Below are 20,042 nucleotides of genomic sequence, written 5' to 3' on the forward strand. Positions count from 1 at the left end.
TTTCCATTTGGAATCCCGGCTCTCTGGAACTCCAGCTTCTTAAGGACACCGAGCTATCACGATGGGCCCACAAACCAGAGCCCTTCTGGAGACCTCTGGCCTTAGTAAGGACGTTCTTGAATGGCACTCCTTTCTCTTGCATCTAGGAAACACACACACACACACACACACACACACACACACACTCACACTCACACTCACACTCACTCACATAGGCCACCCACGCCCGTCGCCGAGCCAACATCCTTAGCTCCACAACAGGAGACTGAGAGCAGAGAATCCCAGCAGTCAGCAGGGCGCCCCGGAAAAGGCAACGAAGGAGAGGGCGGGGGCTACACGAAGGTAGTGCGCACGCGCAGCTCCCGGGCCGCACCTCCCCCGGGGAGGCGTGTTCGTCAAGCCGCACACCCAATCAGGAGGCCGCAGGGAGCGCGCCCGCGGTCTCGCCCTCTCTGGTCCCGCCTCCGCGTGCCCTGCATGCCCTCCCGCGCGCGTGCGCAGAGGCGGGCCGCAGGGGCGTGGGCGCGAGAGAAGGGCGGGTGTACGTCCTTGCGTGCGTCTCAGGCAGCGCGCACGCCGGCGTGAGAGGGCACGGGAAAAAGGTGGCTCTGGCCGGGGCGGCTCTGTTTCCTGGGGTTATGTAGCAGGGCTCGTCGGCTCGCGAGACCTCCTTCGCTTCCCTCGCCCGCGTCCTAGCGCGGAGTTTCTGCTTCGGGCCGAGGCCGTGTTCAAGCTCGCCGCGCTCCCTCGACGTAGAGCGAGCTCGCCCGCCCGTGGGAGCGTCCCGGCTGAACCGCGCTGAGGGGGGAGGGGAGGCCATTTTGTCCCGACCGACTCCCCGGAACCGGGCGGAGCGGCTGGGAGAGGCTGCGGAGCCGCGGGCGCCGCCCCTTGGAGGCACGGGCGCCGTCACCGTCGGGGCTTCCTCGACGAGGCCGTTCGGAAGGTCTCCCGCTCCGTCTCGAGAGCTGCTTTCCTCCCCCGCACACGCTTCCCCACTGCTGCGGCCCCTGAACGCCCCGGGTGAGGAGTTGGCCGTAGTGAGCAGCACCGATCCCTTGGGGTTACCGGCGGTGAGCGCCCGAGCCGCTCCTCCCAATGGCGAAGAAGACGTACGACCTGCTTTTCAAGCTGCTCCTGATCGGGGACTCGGGAGTGGGCAAGACTTGCGTCCTTTTTCGTTTTTCGGATGATGCCTTCAACACCACCTTTATTTCCACCATAGGTAAGACCTGTGGGAGGTTAGTGATGGGGCTTGGTAGCCACGAGCCGTTTTCTTTTATTCCAGACATTTTGCTTCCCGGAATTTACGCCTTTGTTCCAGTGATTCCGATTCCAGGCGACAGATCTAAGTTAGTGTTGGAATCGGAATAGCGCTTACTGGGGCGGGGTCTTCCCATGCTTTCCATCCGGTCTTTTGCTTTCAAGTCTCCTTCTCTGTTCGCTGCCTGCTGGCACAAAATATGCAGCATTTAGCAGCGTTCCAGAATCCTGTTCCTTTAAGTGACTTGACTGGCCTTTTCATAATCAAGTAACTTCACGTTACTTGATGTGATATTTGTAATAGACATATTTTAGTGTTTGGGATTGAAGCGATACTGGCTATGTGGTAAAGGCCCGAATTTATATTGGAGGTCAGAGAGAAAAATATTCCGTCTGGCTGTAACTTGGAGTAAACTTGAGAGTTGCAGAATCATTAAGGAAAATGAGAGGGGCGGAGGGAAGTGAGTTGGCTGTCTTGACTGAACCATTGATGTGTCAAACAATCGGAGGCTCTTCGTGCTTGGGGTGGGAATCTGGCATGGTTGGCTCACAGCGCTTTTTCAAGACCTTAACAGAAGCAGTAGTCTGAGGGGGTGGTCGGTGTCTGTCTTCAACCCGATGGAATCAAGTCTCGTTCTCGTGTTTTACTTAACGTTAGAGTTTACAGGAAAAATGTTTCGTCAGCCATGGCCCTAAGGACTTCTTATGTACTTTCACCACATATTTCGGAATTACTCGGTATGGAAGTAAAAGCTGAGGGGGTTGACCTTTTAATTGGGTTTCCTGTTTCGGAAATGAAAAGGGAAGGTTCCATGAAAGTCGTTTTGACGCTGACACCAACATTACTTTTGTCAAAGTGACTGTACGTGAAACACCCCTTACCCCCGGCCCCCATTTTTTTTTTTTTTTTTTTTAAGTATCCTGCGTCTATCGTTTTTTGGACCTCAGCTCTAGCATTAGGGCATCGCAGGAAAACTTGTGATAAATGTAACTAATTTGATGATGAAGTTGAATAGAAAAGAAACTGTAGTGGTAGTTCTTAAGAATTGTGAAAATCAAAACTGATTTTAACCAATTTATAGTATTACTGAAATAGGCTTGGATTTCCTTATGACATTTTATAAGTAACTTAAACTCTTTTTTTTTTTTTTTTTTTTTTTTTTGGTTTTGGTTTTGGTTTTTTGAGACAGGGCCCTTAAACTCATTCTTATAAAACAAGTTATACTGAAATTAAAGTGAGAAGTTTTTATTTAAAATGGGTTCTTGTACCTTACTGGTGGGAGGGATTATCAAAATTTCATGAAGCTTAAACTTGCCCTCTGCTTTGTGGATTAGCATTTACAGCACTAAGTTTGCTTTGAGGTGTAACTGGGTGAGTCAGGTGGCTAAATCAGCAAATATTTATTGAACACCTAATGCTAGGTACTGTTAAAAGCTTCGGGACTAAATGGTGGGTACAGTAGACCCCTTGCTTGACTGTTCTGATGAAGAGAATCAAAATACAGTGAGGAGTGGCAGCGAGGGGACTAGTCTGAATTATGGGGAATCTGCTTTGCATGGACTGACAATTTCAAACAAAGCTTGAAAGACAAGTATGAGTTGGATCAAAGGGGGGGACAGTCTTTTTGAAAGAGAATTAATGTGTGGTCAGGTTTGTTTGTTTTGGTTTTTCGAGACAGGGTTTCTCTATGTAGCCTTGGCTGTTCTGGACTCACTTTGTAGACCAGGCTGGCCTTGAACTCAGAGATCCACCTGCCTCTGCCTCCCCAGTGCTGGTGCCACCACACCCCAGAGTGGTCAGTTTTTAAAAACCTGCCCTTGAGAAGGGTGAGGTGAAAGTAGGAAGCAAAGTTTGGTAGTGAAGGGTGATGCTGGGCTCCCAGGTACTGGGCATTGGATTGGTACTTGCTCGGTAGGCAAGCTGTTGAGCTACATACATCTCCAGTCCTGACTCCATCTGTAGTCTTTGTTGTCCTTTGACTTGGGAAAATGGGTTGGTTCAGTGTAGCCTGCTGTGTTGGAATCCTGCCTCCACTGGTTACTAACTGCAACTTTGGCTACAATGTCTTAAAATAGTATTAGACAGTGTAAAAGTATCTACTGTGTATGGTGCTTGTGAGGATTTCTAGGTCAGTGAGAGCAAAGCATTTAGTAGTGGTGCCAGGTACTTTGTGGAGCATGGTGCAGTTTTTTGTTTTGTTTTGTTTTGTTTTGTTTGTTTGGTTTGGTTTGGTTTTTCCAGACAGGCTTTCTGAGTGTAGCCTTGGTTGTCCTGGACTTGCTTTGTAGACCAGGCTGGCCTCGAACTCACAGGGATCCACCTGCCTCTGCCTCCCAAGTGCTGGGATTAAAAGCGTGAGCCACCACAGCCTGGCCACAGTGCAGTTTAGTGCAGAATACATAACATTTCTGCTACTCGTTCGTGTATGACAGAATATGTTGCTTTAATGATTGTATCCTGTATGTAATGGCCATTTGAATATTTGTTGGTGCTCTGCTAAACAATTTCATTGTAACCTCTGACATTTACACATTTTGATATAAAAATATTTGATGTTTTTATATGAGATTTGAATAAAGCAAACTGAAAAAAATGAATATAATTCTGGCAATTCTTAGTCTAACTCAAACGTATTCATGCATTAGCTCTGGGCAGAGATTTTGAATTCTTCTAGTGCCTTAAAAGAGTGCTATCTGAAAGAAATGTGAGCTACTCATGTAAGAAATATTTAGTAATATACTTTAGCTCATCAAAGATGCACTTTTTTTGTTTTGTTTTGTTTTTTGTTTTTCGAGACAGGGTTTCTCGGTGTAGACCTGACTGTCCTGGACTCCATTTGTAGTCTAGGCTGGCCTCGAACTCACAGCTATCCGCCTGCCTCTGCCTCCCAAGTGCTGGGATTAAAGGCGTGCACCACCATGCCCGGCTCAAAGATGCACTTTTATGCAGCCAATTTCAAACAGATACTTTGCAATGTTCTCCTCTGGTGTGGGAGGTATATGGGCAGACCATGTCAATTTATGTTAGACAAATTTCAGGTGTTCGGTTGCCACATAAGTCTAGTGGCTCCTATATTGACAGTATATATCCAAACAATAGAAAAGTAGCCAATTGGTACACAGATAATTAGAGATACTTGTAATATTTATCACTTTTAGGATATTTAAAATACTATGGATTTTCAGTGGGCCAGATCCCTGTCTCTTCCAGGTGGGCATTCCAACATTGAGATACACTCAAACCTTGCACTAATGAAGAACTTGTCGCTTTACATGTGTTCTAAAGGACCAGGCTCAATGAAGGTAGCCCTTCATATTCCAGGCAGAATCATTCTTACTCATTGACTCTGAAGGAAGGCTTTTTATAGATTTACGGCTCTTACAGTATTTACTAGGACTACTGTTCTTGGTGCGCACGCACACCCCCACACCCTTTTTCTTTTTTTTTTCCTTTCTGAGATAGGGTTTCTCTGTGTAGCCCTGGCTGCCCTGGAACTCTCTTTGTTGACTAGGCTGGCCTCAAATTTACAGAGATCTGCTTGCCTCCCTTGTTCTTGCTTTTTTGTATACCATCAATTCTTACATATTTATTTAGAAATTATGTTAAGTTTTGTAATCAGATCCATTGAATACTGTTGCAAAAATAAATCACTGGTATGTTTTAGGTTTAACCCAACTGCAAAGTGAATCTAAAGTCACAGCTGGATGTGGTGGCTCATGCTTCTAATTTCAAAACTTGAGTGGCTGAGGCAGGAGGATCAAAGGTTCAAATAGCAAGACCATTCACAAACAACACCAGAAGTGAGTTTGTTTGGTTTCCGAGACAGGGTTTCTCTGTGTAGCCTTGACTCTCCTAGACCAGCCTGGCTTCCAACTCACAGAGATCCACCTGCTTCTGCCTCCCAAATGCTGGGATTAAAGGCGTGCGTGCACCACCAGTAATAATAATAAGTGACGCAGGGGCAAGGGTCTATGGTTTTTTTGCCTGTAAAGTGCTAAGCACCTAAAAGAGGTGAGTGATGAATAATGAACGCAGGTAGGAGGAGAGCTAGTGCAGTACAGTGATAACCTCTTGTGAAGAACAAGGCATTATCCCTGGACCAGGGCTAATTCACTTTAACACTTTACTTTTCATTTGCTTTCTGGGTACTATGGAGTAAATTGGGATTGGATTTTACCTAATAATAAGTATTAGCTGTTTGGATAATTGAGTAATTTGTGTGTGTGTGTGTGTGTGTGTGTAATGATAGCAGGTGTGGGCCTCTGTTGCTCTTTCCACTGTACTTTTTGAAATAGATTCTCTCATTTAACCCTGAGCTTGCCAATCAATCACTGGCAGGCAGGCCCCAGAGATCCTCCTGTCTCAGTTTTCCCAGTGCTGGGATTGATTCCCTGTGCCATGCTTGGCTTATTATTTGGATGTTGGGAATCTGCACTCAGGTCCTTATGCTTGTGCATCAAGTATTTTAGGTCAAAACCTTAGAAATGCAGTGATGGCTTGGAGAGGAATTAAAGTTACTGGTTCTAGTTGTACAAATTGACCTCAGTGATGGCATAGCTATATGAACTTATCCTTGAAGCACCTTCCTCCTCTTCCCTCCTCCTCCTCCTCCTCCTCCTCCTCTTTTCTTCTTTTGAGACAGAGTTTCTCTGTGTAGCCCTGGCTGTCCTGGAACTCACTCTGTAGGCTAGGTTGGTCTCACTCAAACTCGAAGAGAGTCTGCCTTTGTTTCCTGAGTGCTGGGAGCAGCAAGTTTTTTGTTGTTGTTGTTTGTTTGTTTGTTTTTGTTTTTCTAGACAGGATTTCTCTTTGTAGCCTTGGCTGTCCTGGACTTGCTTTGTAGACCAGGCTGGCCTCGAACTCACAGGGATCTGCCTGCCTCTCCTTCCCAAGTTCTGGGATTAAAGGCGTGCATCACCACCACACGGCTAGCAGCAAGTATTTTTAACTGAGCCATCTCTCCAGCTCCTAGTTTTTAAAGATTTATTTATTATTTTGTATACAGTGGTCTGCCTGTATGTACACCTACACACTAGAAGAGGGCATCAAATCATGTTATAGATGGCTGTGAGCCACCATGTGGTTGCTGGAAATTGAACTCAGGACTTGTGAAGGAGCAGTCATTGCTCTAAACACTGAGCCATCTCACCAGCCCAACCCCTATTGTTGTTGGGTTTTTTGTTTGTTTGTTTTTGTGTGAGACAAGGTTTCTCTGTGTAGTTGTGGCTGTCCTGGAACTCTCTCTATAGACCAGGCTGGCCTCAAACTCAAGAGATTTGTCTGCTTCTGCCTCCTGAGTACTGGGAGACAGAGTTTCTCTGTGTAATAGCCCTTGCTGTCCTGGACTGACTTTGTAGACCAGGCTGGCCTGGAACTCAGAGATCTGCCTGCCTCTGCCACTGCCTCTGCCTCCCAAGTGTTGGGTTTAAAAGTGTATGCTAACATGCCAATAAAGCAGGCCTCAGCAGGTAATACACACATGGGATATAGGAGAGACTAAATGGCTATTCTCACAGTTCCCCACAGAAACAAAAGCAAGTGTTGAAGATCTGGAGGGTTTGGAGCTCTGGCATGTTGCTGGGTCTTCAGATTATAGTACTGTGACCTGTACACCTGTAACCCCAGTACCAGGGAGACCAAAACAAACAAACAAAAAAGCTGGGAGTTTGAGGTCAGCTGGTTTATACAGCAAGTTTGAGGCCAGCCAGGGCTACAGGGCAAGACCTTGTCTCAAAAACCAAACTAAGTAAAAGAACTTGAAGTTTCTTAGGTTGGGATTGGTAAGAAAGGGAATTTGAAAATAGAAGAAAAGTAAAGGAAACAAATGAAGTGTAGCTGGAAATGGCTGCGCTCTGTTGGTAGGTAGTGTGCTCGTCTAAGGTTCAGAACCCCTGGCTTTGGTCCTCAGGGCAGCATAAAGGGCATGGCAGTGTTCCTGCGGTCAACACTTGGGAGGCAGAAGCAGGTGGGGCTGCGTGAGATCTGTCACAATGAAAATAAAACCTAAAGGGAAATTAAGAATGAGGAAATGTTTCTTTGAAGACGTTGCCATATACTTTGGGTTGCAAGCATACATAACTGGTGTTTATCCTTTCTAGAAATAAAAGATAATGTTTTTAGTGAAAAAAGCTATTCTTGATGGAGTCCTGTGTTTCTCATACCATGCAGAAACAGCTCCCAGGTTACAAAACATTAGAGGATTGAAAAAATACAGTGTATCAGACTCATAACAGAAGGTACTATTGATTTGTTTCTTCCATATCAGTAGCAATGCTTAGGCAGATTTTGTTTGTTTTTGTTTTCAAGACAGGGTCTCTCTGTATAGCTCTGACTGTCCTGGACTCAATCAGTAGACCAGGATGGCCTTGAACTCACAGAGATCCGCCTGCCTCTGCTTCCAATTCCAGAATGCTGGGCTTAAAGGTGTGCTCTACCACACTCAGATTAATTTTAACTAAAACATTATTTATTTCATGTGTATGTGTGAGTGCCTGTATATATGGGTACCACATGTGTACCTGGTGCCTGCATAAACCAGATCCCTTGGAACTGAAGTTACAGGTAGTTGTGACTCACCATGTGGGTGTTGGGAATTGAATCTGGTTCCTCATCAAAGGCAACTAGTGCTGAGATATCTTTCTAGGTCCCTTCATTGTAAGCTCTGTTAGTATTATTTTAAAATGTTTAATATTCATATGTGTGTTTAATGTGTTTGGATCAAACCCATTCTCCATTTCTCTCACTTCAGATCCTCCTCATCCCCTTCCAACTTTTCCCTTTTAACCTCTATGATCTCTGTATTTTAAGTCTGCTGAGTTCAATTAATGCTATCTGTGTTGGTGTAGGGTATAGGGCCTCTACTGGAACATCCCTGAAGAAAACTGAGTTTCCTTCCCCAGCAGCCAATAGCTCCTCAGTGCCCACTCACCCCAATCCTCCCACCCCGCTATTCCTACCATGCTGGGATTTTTATCTGGCTTGAATTTGTGCAAGTTTTCAGTTTTGTACGTGTAGTTCCAGCACGTGTACAGTTGTGCTATTATGCCCAGAAAATATTATTTTGCTACTGAACTGTACTTGCTTTGGTTCCTAAAATCTTTATGCCTTTGTTTTTCTCTTTTAAACTTGTTTGTTTGTTTATTATTTCGGAGGGGTGTGTGTGTGTTTGTGTTATGGCATGCATATGGAGGCCAGAGGTCAACTTTGTGAAAAAGTCAACTTTCTCCTTTGACTTTTAGGTGTGTTCCAGGGATTGACTTTTGGGTTGTGAAGCTTGCCTAGCAAGCATGTTTACACACTGAGCCATCTTGCCGCCCTCTCCCTTTTCTTTCCTCTGAGTTAAAAATTCTCTTCATTTGATTAATATCCTTCTTATATCTTCAATGGGTTTCCTCACAGTCAAGCCATCAGAGAGACAGTGTTTTTGGCTTCTGTTGATTTCCTAGACTAGAAAAGGTAGACCTTTTTCCCTCCCATCTTCTGTAACAGGCTGGTGGTACAGCTATGGCCTTGGAAATTCCCTAGGTTTCCTGTGTGTGACATTCTTGCTTTTGCTAAACATTCTACCTTGAAGCTTATCCTCTAATAGCTTCTTACAGAAAGGCTGCGTATAAAGGAAAGTTTTTGAGACAACTCATGTTTGCTAGGGATCAAAACTAGAGCTTTGTACGTGCTGCACGAGGGTTCTGCCATTGAGGCATGCCTCTAGTTCCATGGCAATGCTTTAAATCTGCCCTTTGATTGACTTGAGTGATGGGAGTCTAGGTTGAAAATGCTTTTCTATTTTCTTCTAGCTTTGGATGGTGCTTTGGTTTCAGCTTTGTTAGTGGTGGAGTTCTTGCTTTGTGAACACTGTTTCTTTTTTGTTTTGTTTTTTGAGACAGAGTTTCTCTGTGTAGACTTGGCTGTCCTGGACTCGCTTTGTAGACCAGTCTGGCCTCGAACTCACAGCAATTCGCCTGCCTCTGCCTCCGCCTCCCGAGTGCTGGGATTAAAAACGTGCGTTACCACTGCCCTGTTTCTTTTAAAATCCATTCTTCTGGGTTCATGGGTCTTTCAGGTTTTTCACTGGATATCTTATCGCATTTTTTCTTGCCTTTATTTTCTGTTGTCTTTTTAACTGAATATTGGATTCCATGGATTGTCGTAGTTTTTACTTTCAATCCTGTTGATTTGTTCTACCACCTGGAAAATATCCTCAGCTTTATCTTTTAGGTGTGTCCCTCCTGCCCCCCTTTCCTTAAACCTCAGCCTCCAGAGTACTGACATTACAGTCTTGTACTACTGTACTAGGCTCTCTTTTAAACTTCTTTCTCTTGAATAGATCTGAATCTATGTCCTTCTGTCTCTTGCTAACTTGATTTTTTTTTTTTCTCTCTGTAGCCCAGACTGGTCTTGAACTGGCTGTGTAGCCCAAGGATGTCTTCCAATCCTGTTCAAACTGCCCAAGTGCTAGGATTACAGTCATGCCCTTTTATGTCCAGCTTATATTTTTAAAATAATTAATCAATTAACTATACAGTGTTCTGGCCTGCATGCCAGAAGAGGGCAGGAGAGTCTCATTATAGATGGTTGTGATCCATTATGTGGTTGCTGGGAATTGAACTCATAACCTTTGGAAGAACAAGCAGTGCTCTTGACCTCTGAGCCATCTCTCCAGCATCCCAGCTTATATTTTCAACTTCAGTAACTTCTGTCTTGTTCTTCCCTTTTCTTTTCCTTCCTTTTCTCTCTCCCCTTTTCCTTCCTTCCTTAACAGGATCTTAGGTAGGCTAGAATGGACTTGAACTTGCTTGTTTTGCCTTTACCACCCAGCACTGGGATCACACCTCAGGTAGGTAGGTAGGGAACTTGATGCCAAGCTGGATGTCCCGAGTTGATCTATGGAACCCACATTGTGGAAGGAGAGAAGTGATTGCCACAGTTTGTTCTCTGACTTCACTCATGCACCACAAATACACAATAAAGTTTAAAAATAATTGTTTAAATTGTTCAGCCAGTGGTGCAGGCCTGTAATCCCAGCTATTCAGGACGTTGAAGCAGAAGATAACAAGTTTAGACAGTTTAGTGGGACTCTACCTCAAGATAAAAGTATAAAGAAGTGTGAACACGGGTTCTGGTGATAAGAGTACTTAGCATGTGGGGCATCAGGCTCAGTTCCCAGTTAACCTCCTCAGGCCAGGCAAGATAACAAACACCTTTAGTTCTACTACTCAGGATGCCCGTGAATCTGAGTTCAAGGCCCGCTAGGGCTATATCGTGAGGAGATGTGTTTTGTTTTGTTTTATTTATTTATTTGAAAAGATATTTGTAGTCTCTAATCATGGATGCTGAGGCTCTTACAGAATGATGAACAGTGACCATTTTTTAAAATTTAGGAGTCACCTTTAATCCCAGCACTCGGGAGGCAGAGGCAGGCAGATCGCTGTGGGTTCAAGGCCAGCCCAGTCTACAAACCGAGTCTAGGACAGCCACGGGTACACAGAGAAACCCTGTCTTGGAAAAAACAAACAAACAAAAATCTAGCAGTATATCTAGACACTTAAACCTATAGGGTTTTCCTCTTCTCTTTTGCTTGCTTGTTTTTGAGATGAGTCACACTATGTAGTGCATATTATCTTGGATTACTTCATATTCCTAAATACTAGAATTAAAGGTGTGTTCCTGCCACCATGTCTCATCTTTGTAGGAGTGGTTTATAGAGCAATTCCATTTTTCCAGAGAATGACAGATGTTGTAAAGAAAGAAAGTCCCAACCATTCGATTTTTTACCAGTACAGACTCAGGAGCCAGGTGCTGGGGTGAAAGCCTGACAGCTCAGAGAAGCAGTGAAAGCACGCAGCTGACCTTCCTGAGAAGCCCTTTCTCCTACTCCACAGTGTCTTAAATAGCCTTCAACTCAATGTCCTGCCTTTCTACTTCCTTCAGAGTCTATCTATCTATCCTCCAGAATTCCTGTCATTCTCTATGGTCCCTATGTCGTGTCCTGTTCCCCACCCCCCTTCACTTCCTGTCAATATGATTGTTTGCTTCTCCTCTTGACCTAGGGTTAACTTCATTTAATCCAATTTAACAGAAGCTCTTGGATTAAAGGTGTGTGCTAGGGCTGAGCCACACCACAAGTACTTGTTCATAGTAAACAGAAAGCTCTAGGATCAAAGGCTGAGCTACACCACAATTAGAAACAGATTTTTAGCCCAGCTTGGTGGCATACACCTTTAATCCCAGCACTCGGGAAACAGAGGCAGGTGGGTTGAGGCCGGCCTGGTCTGCAAAGCAAGTGTAGGACAGCCAAGGCTACACAGAGAAACCCTATCTGGAAAAACAAAAAAGATTTTATTTTAGATTTATTTATTTTATTAATTTATTACATATATAATGTTCTGCCTGCATGTGTGCCCAACACCAGAAGAGGGCACCAGAGCTCATATTAGATGGTCATGAGCCACCATATGGTTGCTGGGAATTGAACTCAAGACCTCTGGAAGAGCAGACAGTGCTCTTAACTGCTGAGCCATCTCTCCAGCCCCAAAAAAGATTTTTTACAGTTCACAATCTCAGGATTCACAGTAGGATCAAATATCCTGCAACAAGGCTCAGAAGAGGGACAGGACGCCTTCACATTCACACCCCGTTCCTCCCACACACACTTAAACATAACATGGGATTTTGCTTTTTGTTTTCCTGTGTGTGTTGTTTTGTTTTTTGGTTTTTCAAGATAGGCTTTCTCTGCGTAGCCTTGGCTGTCCTGGAACTCATTCTATAGACCATGCTGGCCTTGAACTCAGAGATCTGCCTTCCTCTGCCTCCCGAGTGCTGGGATTAAAGGCATGTGCCATCATACCCAGTTTATAGAGCTATGTTGTGCATTTATTTTAGTGTGTGTATGTATTCATGTGCCACAGTGTGAGAGTAAGAAGGTCACAGGACAGTTTGGGGAGTCAGTTTTCTCCTTCCGTCATGTAGGCTCTGGGAATTGAATTCAGGTTGTCGGGTTTGCTGGTCAAGCACTTTTACCTGCTGAGCCATATTACTATCCTCAGATCGTTTTCTTCCTCCCTTCTTCCTTTCACTTTCTTTTTTTGAGACTGGATCTTACAAAGCCAAGCAGGTTTTGGAGTCTTGGTTCCCTTATATCTACTTGAGTGCTAGCACTGCAGGAGTGAGCCACTATACCCAGCTATTTTTTTCTTTTTCTTTTTTAAGCAAAAACTTTAAACTTTATCCTGTAGCTTTGTGGGCTTTGTTGAGCTGGTTTTGACACCACCTCCCCCAAGGCTGGGATTTATTTATTTATTTATTTATTTATTTATTTATTTATTTATTTATCTTTTGAGACAAGGTTTCTCTATGCAGCCCTGTCTGTCCTGGAACCCAATCGATAGACCAAGCTATCCTTGAACTCAGATCCACCTCTCTCTGCCTCCCAGGTTCTGGGATTCTTTCCCCCCTCCCCTTTTAATAGCTAGGCTGTGCTTTTTAACCAATACTGTTGTAGTTCATTGATAATGAAGAAATATATGTAAATATATGGATGTCCTTACCTTTTGCCATCCACTGTAATGTATTTATTATTTCCAGTTCCATTTGTGATTTATTTAAATAAAGTTTGTCCTCTTGACCCTTAATTCAATTCTAAGTATGACCTCTCCCCTCAGATTAATTTGTAAATTTATAAAGTCCTCATAAAAAAGTTTCCTGCTTAGTAGGCTGTTCAGATAATTTGTTTTTTTATTCTTATCTTATTTGAATGTTAATCAGTTTAAAATGGAAAAGTTGGGGCTTGAGAGATGACTCAGTGATTAAGAGCCCTTGTTGCTCTTGCAGAGGGCAGAAGTTAAGTTCTGGTGGCTGATAGCCATCTGTAACTCTAGTTCCAGGGGATCCAACACCGTCTTCTGACTATTTCCAGCAGTAGGCATGCATGTGGTTTCCATATATACATGCAGGCAAAATATTCATGCACATAAAATAAAGTTAAAACTTAAATTTTTTTAAATTGCTAAATTGAACCCAGTTGTGGTAGGACTCCAACTGGATGGAATCCCAGCACTCCAGAAGCTAGAACATGGATTGCCATGAGCGCTAGGCCAGCCTGGGCTATCAGGCGACACTCTGTGTCCTAAAGTGCATGCCTTTAATCCCAGCACTTAGGGAGGCTGAGGCAGGTGGATCTCTGTGACTTTGAAGCCAGCCTGGTCTATAGATCGAGTCCAGGATAGCCAGGGCTACACAAAGAATCCTTGTCTCGAAAAAACAAAAACAACAACAACAAAAAAGGAAAACTAAATGTTTGAGTTGAGTAGGAATATTTTAGGGAACTATAAGTAGCTTGCTTTATCATTTGCTGTTAGGTGAATTTAGTGAGCAGAAAAAAAGAATTAGTAAAAAATTACTGCTTTGGGGAGTCTAAAACATTAAAATTGTATTCATTTAAAAATATATGTATATATGTTTATAAGGGTTTATTGTAATATCTGCACTTATGGACACTTTGTAAGGTTATTTAACTCAAGATCCGCTATACATAAGGCATAATTACTGTTGCCGCTGTGCTGTACAGTTGTTTACTAAAATGTACTCAGTCTTTCTGAAATACGCTCTTTCAAAAACATTTTTTTTTCCTAACCCCGTTTCTCCTTTCCAGCCACTAAAACATTTAACTACTTTTCTGCTTCTGAAATTCTTTGAGATTGACTTTCCCCCCTCCCAGAGACAGGGGTTCTCTGTGTAGCCTTGGCTGTCCTGGACTCACTTTGTAGACCAGGCTGGTCTTGAACTCACAGAGATTTGCCTGCCTCTGTCTTCTGAGTGCTCGGAGTAAAGGTGTGCGCCATCACCATCCGACCTTTCTTTTCTTAATGGAGGCATGGATGCTGGAGACTTGACTATTTAGAAAACATATTTTCCTGATAGCAGTGGTGTGGTGTGCCTGATTAATGGTGTTTGTAGAATTTGGAATCTTCCCAGGATTATATTACAGCTAACATCCTTGTATTTTGTCAGTCAGTTTTTATTGCATAGCTTGCTGTAATCTGGGCTAGTGGATGATTTGCTTTTAGGCAGCATTTGGCCTTCTTAAACAGCTTTGTCTTGATTTTATTCATTCATCTTTTTGGAAAAAGTCTGATATAGCTTGGTTGGCCTCAAAATTCATATAGTCCACTTCCACTTGCGAAGAACTCAGATTACTGTATGCAACACCATGCATGCCTTTACATCCCTCCTCTTGTGTTCCTTCACCATCAAACCCAGGACCTGTGCATGAGATACAACACTCTACCATTGAGCTAAATGTTTAGCTCCAGTCTTTTTTTTTTTTTTTTAATTAAGTGTGACAAATAATGATACAGTTTTTGAAATTCAGAGTGACTGATTTAGTGGATCTTAAAAACAAAACCAAACGAGACAGTATCATTACCAACACAGCAGCATTTGGAAATGTGTGAGAAATGCAAATTATTTTCAGGTTACCTCTTGTGCTATTTAGCACAACTAATTTCAGACAGATTCCTTTCTTCCTTGTCGCCCTTCCCATTTTTGAGACAGGGCTTCATTCAGTAGCTTACTTTGTCAACGGTGATCTTTCGCCCTAGTGTTTCCAATGCTGGGTGAGCCAGCATGCCTCACTATTTATTAGACAGTCTTTTTGTTTAATCTAGGTTGGCCTCAAAGATTTCTACTTTTGCTTAAGATTCTGGAAAGCTAGGCTGGGCGTGGTGGCACACGCCTTTAATCCCAGCACTCGGGAGGCAGGCAAGTGTCTCTGTGAGTTCAAGTCCAGGACAGCCAGGGCTACACAGGAAACCTCAAAACAAACAAAAGCAAACAAACAAAAGGTTCTGGAAAGCTATTTACAAGCAACTCACATACAGGTTAATAACATCTTGACTGATAGACACTGTCCTAGCATATAGAGAGGGCTATAAGCAGTTGCTGTATTTCTTATATCACAACTTTTCTGACCACCTCTAACATATTCTAATGATCTAGCATGAATGCCCTATAAGTTCTCCTTTTCCTTGCACCTTAAAAACCCCTAGCGTGGTGGTGCACACCTTTAATCCCAGCACTCGGGAGGCAAAGGCAGGTGGATCGCTGTGAGTTTGAGGCCAGCCTGGTCTACAAAGTAAGGCCAGGACAGCCAACACTACACAGAAACCCTATCTCAAAAAACCAAAACCAACCAAACAAACAAAACCTCCAAAACTCCTAACATGCCAGGCTGTGGTGGCGCAAACCTTTAGTCCCAGCACTCAGGAGGCAGAGGCAGGCAGGCAGATTTCTGAGTTCAGGGCCAGCCAGCCTGGTCTATAGATGGAGTCCAGGACAGCCAAGGCTACACACAGAGAAACCCTGTCTTGAAAAACCCAAATCATGCTGATAGAAAATTTGGAGTTTCAATGCAGTCAGTTACTACAAGAGTGTTTAAAAATACCCTGTGGTCCCCATCCCTCATCTGTGAAATGGGAGATCAGCACCTATCTCAGCAACCAAGTGAATGACCGTGAATCTGCCGTAGCACTCCTCTACTCATTTAGGAGGCGTTTCTGAAATGGAATCAACTTCAAGGCATTCGGCTCACTAGTTTCTTGTAGTTTTCAACCTGCGAGTGAGCCTGAGGCAGCTTCGTGGCGGGGAACCAGCTCCCACTGGCTGGCCAATGGATAAAAAGGGCAATGGTCAGGGTGCTGGCCAGACAGTGTAGAGGGCATCGTTGCCTGTCCTCAGGGCCACCAAAGGCTGCTCTACCCCTTTGTTCTGACTTCCTGGAGCAGTGAAGCAAAACTCAAGGGGACATCTACATAATTCTTTATATCTAAAAGTCACCAATTGAGATTTGAATTATAGGAAAAAAAAAAAAAGGCTTTCATCAACCAGCAGTACTGGTTGGTTTATTTAGTAAGTACGATTTGGTATATTGTATATAAAGGGTACTGTAGTTTATATGAAACCAAAAGAATATGAAAGTTTTTCTACTAAGAAACTCATAATTTAGTGGTACATTCAACCAAACAACTGATTTTTCAATAATACATGGAAACATTATGTGGGAATCACAAGGGCCAGACGAGTGAGCTCTGCCTGGGAGCATAGGACTTACAGGAAGCCCCTGAAGCATGATGGGTAAGGCTGTAAGGGCTGGACAGCATCTTCAGACATAGAGGCATGCCTAGAGGCATAGTGTATGTGTGGAGGTTCGGGGACTAGGAGGTGACTGGAATGGGGTGTGTAGCCAGCAATAAGCTGGGGAGAGTGAAAATATTTCACAGCTGTGAAAATCTTACTGAAGAGTCTGGGTTTTCTAACAAGTTATAAGGAGTTTTGGTGTAGCAGGAACAGTGATTTCAGGCTGGGCTGGAACTCAGGATCCTCTCTGCCTTCCAAATGCCCCTATTTCACAGTTTGTGTATGGCTTTCTATCTCTCTTTATAAAAGATGTCATTAGTACCTTCATGTGTATAGAGAAGAACGTGAAGATGCATGTACCAAAATATTAACTTGAAGGTTAGTGGAGGAAGAAAGGAAAATTAGCAAATGTGCTGCTGGGGTTAGACAGATGAGAATTTAGGATAATAAAGCAGTAAACTTGATTTAGTGTGACTAAATGTTGGGGACAACATTATTGAGTGCAAGGAAAAGTAGTTGCTTCCAGGATTGCAAAACTAGTGACAGATTTTACAGTTTTACTATAGATGTTTCTACACTTATTTAAAGTTTGGTGGAACATCATAGCCTTTTGCATGTAGGCACAAATAATGTATATTCTACAATCATTTAGTGTGCGGTTTTATTCCAGGCCTTTTTTTTTTTTTTTTTTTTTTTTTTTTTTTAAAGACAGGGATTCTCTGTGTAGCCTTGGCTGTCCTAGACTCACTTTGTAGACCAGGCTGGCCTCGAACTCACAGCGATCAGCCTGCCTCTGCCTCCTGAGTGCTGGGATTAATGCTGTGCGCCACCACACCTATTCCAGTTTTAAAAATTAATTTTTAGATTACATTTATTTATTTTATATGGATTTGTGTGGGGGTCATGAGTGGTATGGGGGCGCTGTCAAAGTGTCAAAGAACAACTTGGCGTAGGTTCTCTCTTTCCAACATGTGGATTCTATGAGTTGAACTCTAGTCCTCATTCTTGGAGATAGTAAGCTTCTTTACCCTTCAGTCATCTTGGTCTAATTAAAATTTTTAATTTGTGTGTGTGTGTGTGTGTGTGTGTGTGTGTGTTGAGTGTGGAAATCAGAGAACAACCAAGTTCTCTCCTTCCATTCAGGTTGTCAGGCTTATTGCTAAGTGACCTATGGAGCCATCTTGATTGATTGATCTTTTTCCTCATAGATTTTGTTTTGTTTTTACAGCTTAATCTAAGTAATCCTTTTAACCATTTGTATTTTCATTATCTCTAAAACAAATTTCATCTTCAGTTTATTTTTTAAGCAATTAGGAGAAAACGTAGGAGAGGAGAACATTATAGTCAGGAAATTATGAAATAATTATGTAAAGGTCTTAGTGAAGACCCTTCCCTATCCAGTGTAGAGTTGAAGGATTGTCCATTGCAAGCCTGACTGGAATGAGGTAATCAGAATCAATAGGTGATGAGGAAGCTGCTGTGGGCTGGATCCTGTAGAGCCTGGTAATGGTAAGGATTTAAACCCTGTCAAAGGTTTGAACAGGGATGTGAAATGGTTAGGCTCAATGTAAAAAGAAACGACTGTGAGGTAAGGTGCAGAATAGGTTGGAATTGGAATTTTAAATTTCTAATGATATACTGACTGGCTTAACCTTTAGGATACATGGATGACTATATATGTTAAACAACTATCAGTAATATCAGTGACTGAGACAAATTTTTTTAATGGCCTTTAAGTGTTAAATACACTAAGCAAAATATTGACCCTGGGATCAGATTCTGTTTGTAGCTAATTTGTTTTTAAACTTGATTAAGTCTTTTAAATTCTGAGCTTCTTTATCAGTAAATTTAAGAAACATGTGTTTAACTTAATTGTGTTAATCGCTTAACTCTAGTTCACATATGGGCTGAGTCTTGCTGAGTCATTTTCTCAGACTGTGTGGGTGAGGCTTAATTAAAACCAGCTAAGAAAACTTAATGATACCCCAAACCTCTTCTGTAAAAGAGTTATTTCATGTATGTTTCATTTATTGTGCCTCTGCTTTTCAAGAAAGAATCTTGCTATATATAGTCTAGGCTGGCCTGGAACATGCAGTCTACTTGCCTCAGTCTCCTGGGTGCTGGGGTTACAGATGTGGTTATAATTTCTGCAGTTGAACTGTTTGAGGGTAGTGGTCTCTTGGGCAGTAGCAGACCCCTAGCTATTTGCATCAGTAAAATTGCATCTTTATCTTTCAAATCTTTCTCTTTCAGTTGTTTGTTTGTTTTTGGAAACAAGGTTTCTCTGTGAAGCCTTGGCTGGTCTGGAGCTCACTCGGTAGACCAGGCTGGCTTTGAGCCCACAGACAGCTGCCTGCTTCTGCCTCCTGAGTGCTGGTATTAACCACATCTACCACCACGCCAGGTGGTAGATTTCTTCCTTTTTATTTTATTGTTTTTACATTTAATTTAATTTATTAAAATTTTACGTGTATTGGTGTTTTGCTTGAATTGGTGTCATGTCTATGTGAGGGTGTCAGAAACCCTGGAACTGGAGTTACAGACAGGGAATTGAACCCAGATCCTTTTAAAGATTCACAAGTGCTCTTAACCACTGAGCCATCTCTCAAGCCTGATTTCTTTTTAGTTAAAGCTATTTTAATATATAATATTTATTAGTTTCTGTACCTGCAGATACCCTGGAGCTGGATTTACATACAGTCTTGAGTCATCTACATGAGTGTGGCAAACTGAACTGAATAGGTCCTCTGCAAGAATAGTACTTGCTCTTAATGGTTTAGCCATGTCTGTAGCCCTAATTTTATTTTCAGCTGTATGTGTGTGTCGGGGTTTCATGTGTGTTTCACTATGTACCTATCTGCAGGTGCTTGTGGAGTCCAGAGGCATTGGATCCTTTGGAGCTGGAATGAGAGGAGGAGTTGTGAACTGTCCAGTGTAACTGCCCAATGTGGGTGCTGGGAACTGAACTCAAGTTCAGTTCTCTGCAAAGAGAGTATGTACCCTTAACCTCTGAGTTATATTTCCAGCCCCTACAGAACTAAAAAATAATTAAGACTTGGAGTGGGCTGGGCAGTGGTGGCGCATGCCTTTAATCCCAGCACTTGGGAGGCAGAAGTAGGCAGATTGCTGTGAGTTCGAGGCCAGCCTGGGCTACAATGCCAGGACAGCCAAGGCTACACAGAGAAACCCTGTCTCGAAAAAAAAAAAAACAAAAAAAAAAACAAAACAAACAATAAAGACTTTGGAGTGTAGCTAGAGAGTAATAGCAAGATATTATAAAAAAAAAAAAAAAAAAACTTAACTAGCTAGTTATGGTTGCAGATACCTTTAATCCCAGCTCCTTGGAAAGTTCAGACTGGATGATCTCAAGTCCAAGGTCTGTCTGGGCTACATATCAGTTCAGTACCTATCTGAGCATCTCTTAAAAGAAAAGTAATAGAACAGGCTGGAAGTATAGCTGACAGAGCCTGTCTAGCACACGAAGGCTCTCTCTGGTCTAGGTTCACTTTCCAGGCTCCAGCAACCACAGCATGTCCTTAATTGGTCACATTTCTGCTTTTCATTTTTTGAGACAAAGTCTCTTGTAGCCCAGGGTGGCCTCAAATTCAGCTGTGTAGTTCAGGATGATCTTGAGTTCCTCATCATCTAT

General features: G+C 43.0%; 1 protein-coding gene across 1 annotated transcript in view; it reads left to right on the forward strand.

The window, feature by feature from the left end:
- The first annotated feature begins 563 nt into the window (after positions 1-563).
- Positions 564-20,042, forward strand: part of Rab10 (RAB10, member RAS oncogene family) — a 52,733-nt gene continuing 33,254 nt past the window's right edge. The window contains exon 1 of the mRNA XM_051143005.1: positions 564-1,225. Coding sequence (XP_050998962.1) covers positions 1,099-1,225 — 127 coding nt within the window. The 5' untranslated portion in view covers positions 564-1,098. The remainder of the gene's footprint in view (positions 1,226-20,042) is intronic.

This window comes from Acomys russatus, chromosome 1, assembly GCF_903995435.1.
Source record: "Acomys russatus chromosome 1, mAcoRus1.1, whole genome shotgun sequence".
In the NCBI taxonomy this organism is placed as follows: Eukaryota; Metazoa; Chordata; class Mammalia; order Rodentia; family Muridae; genus Acomys; species Acomys russatus.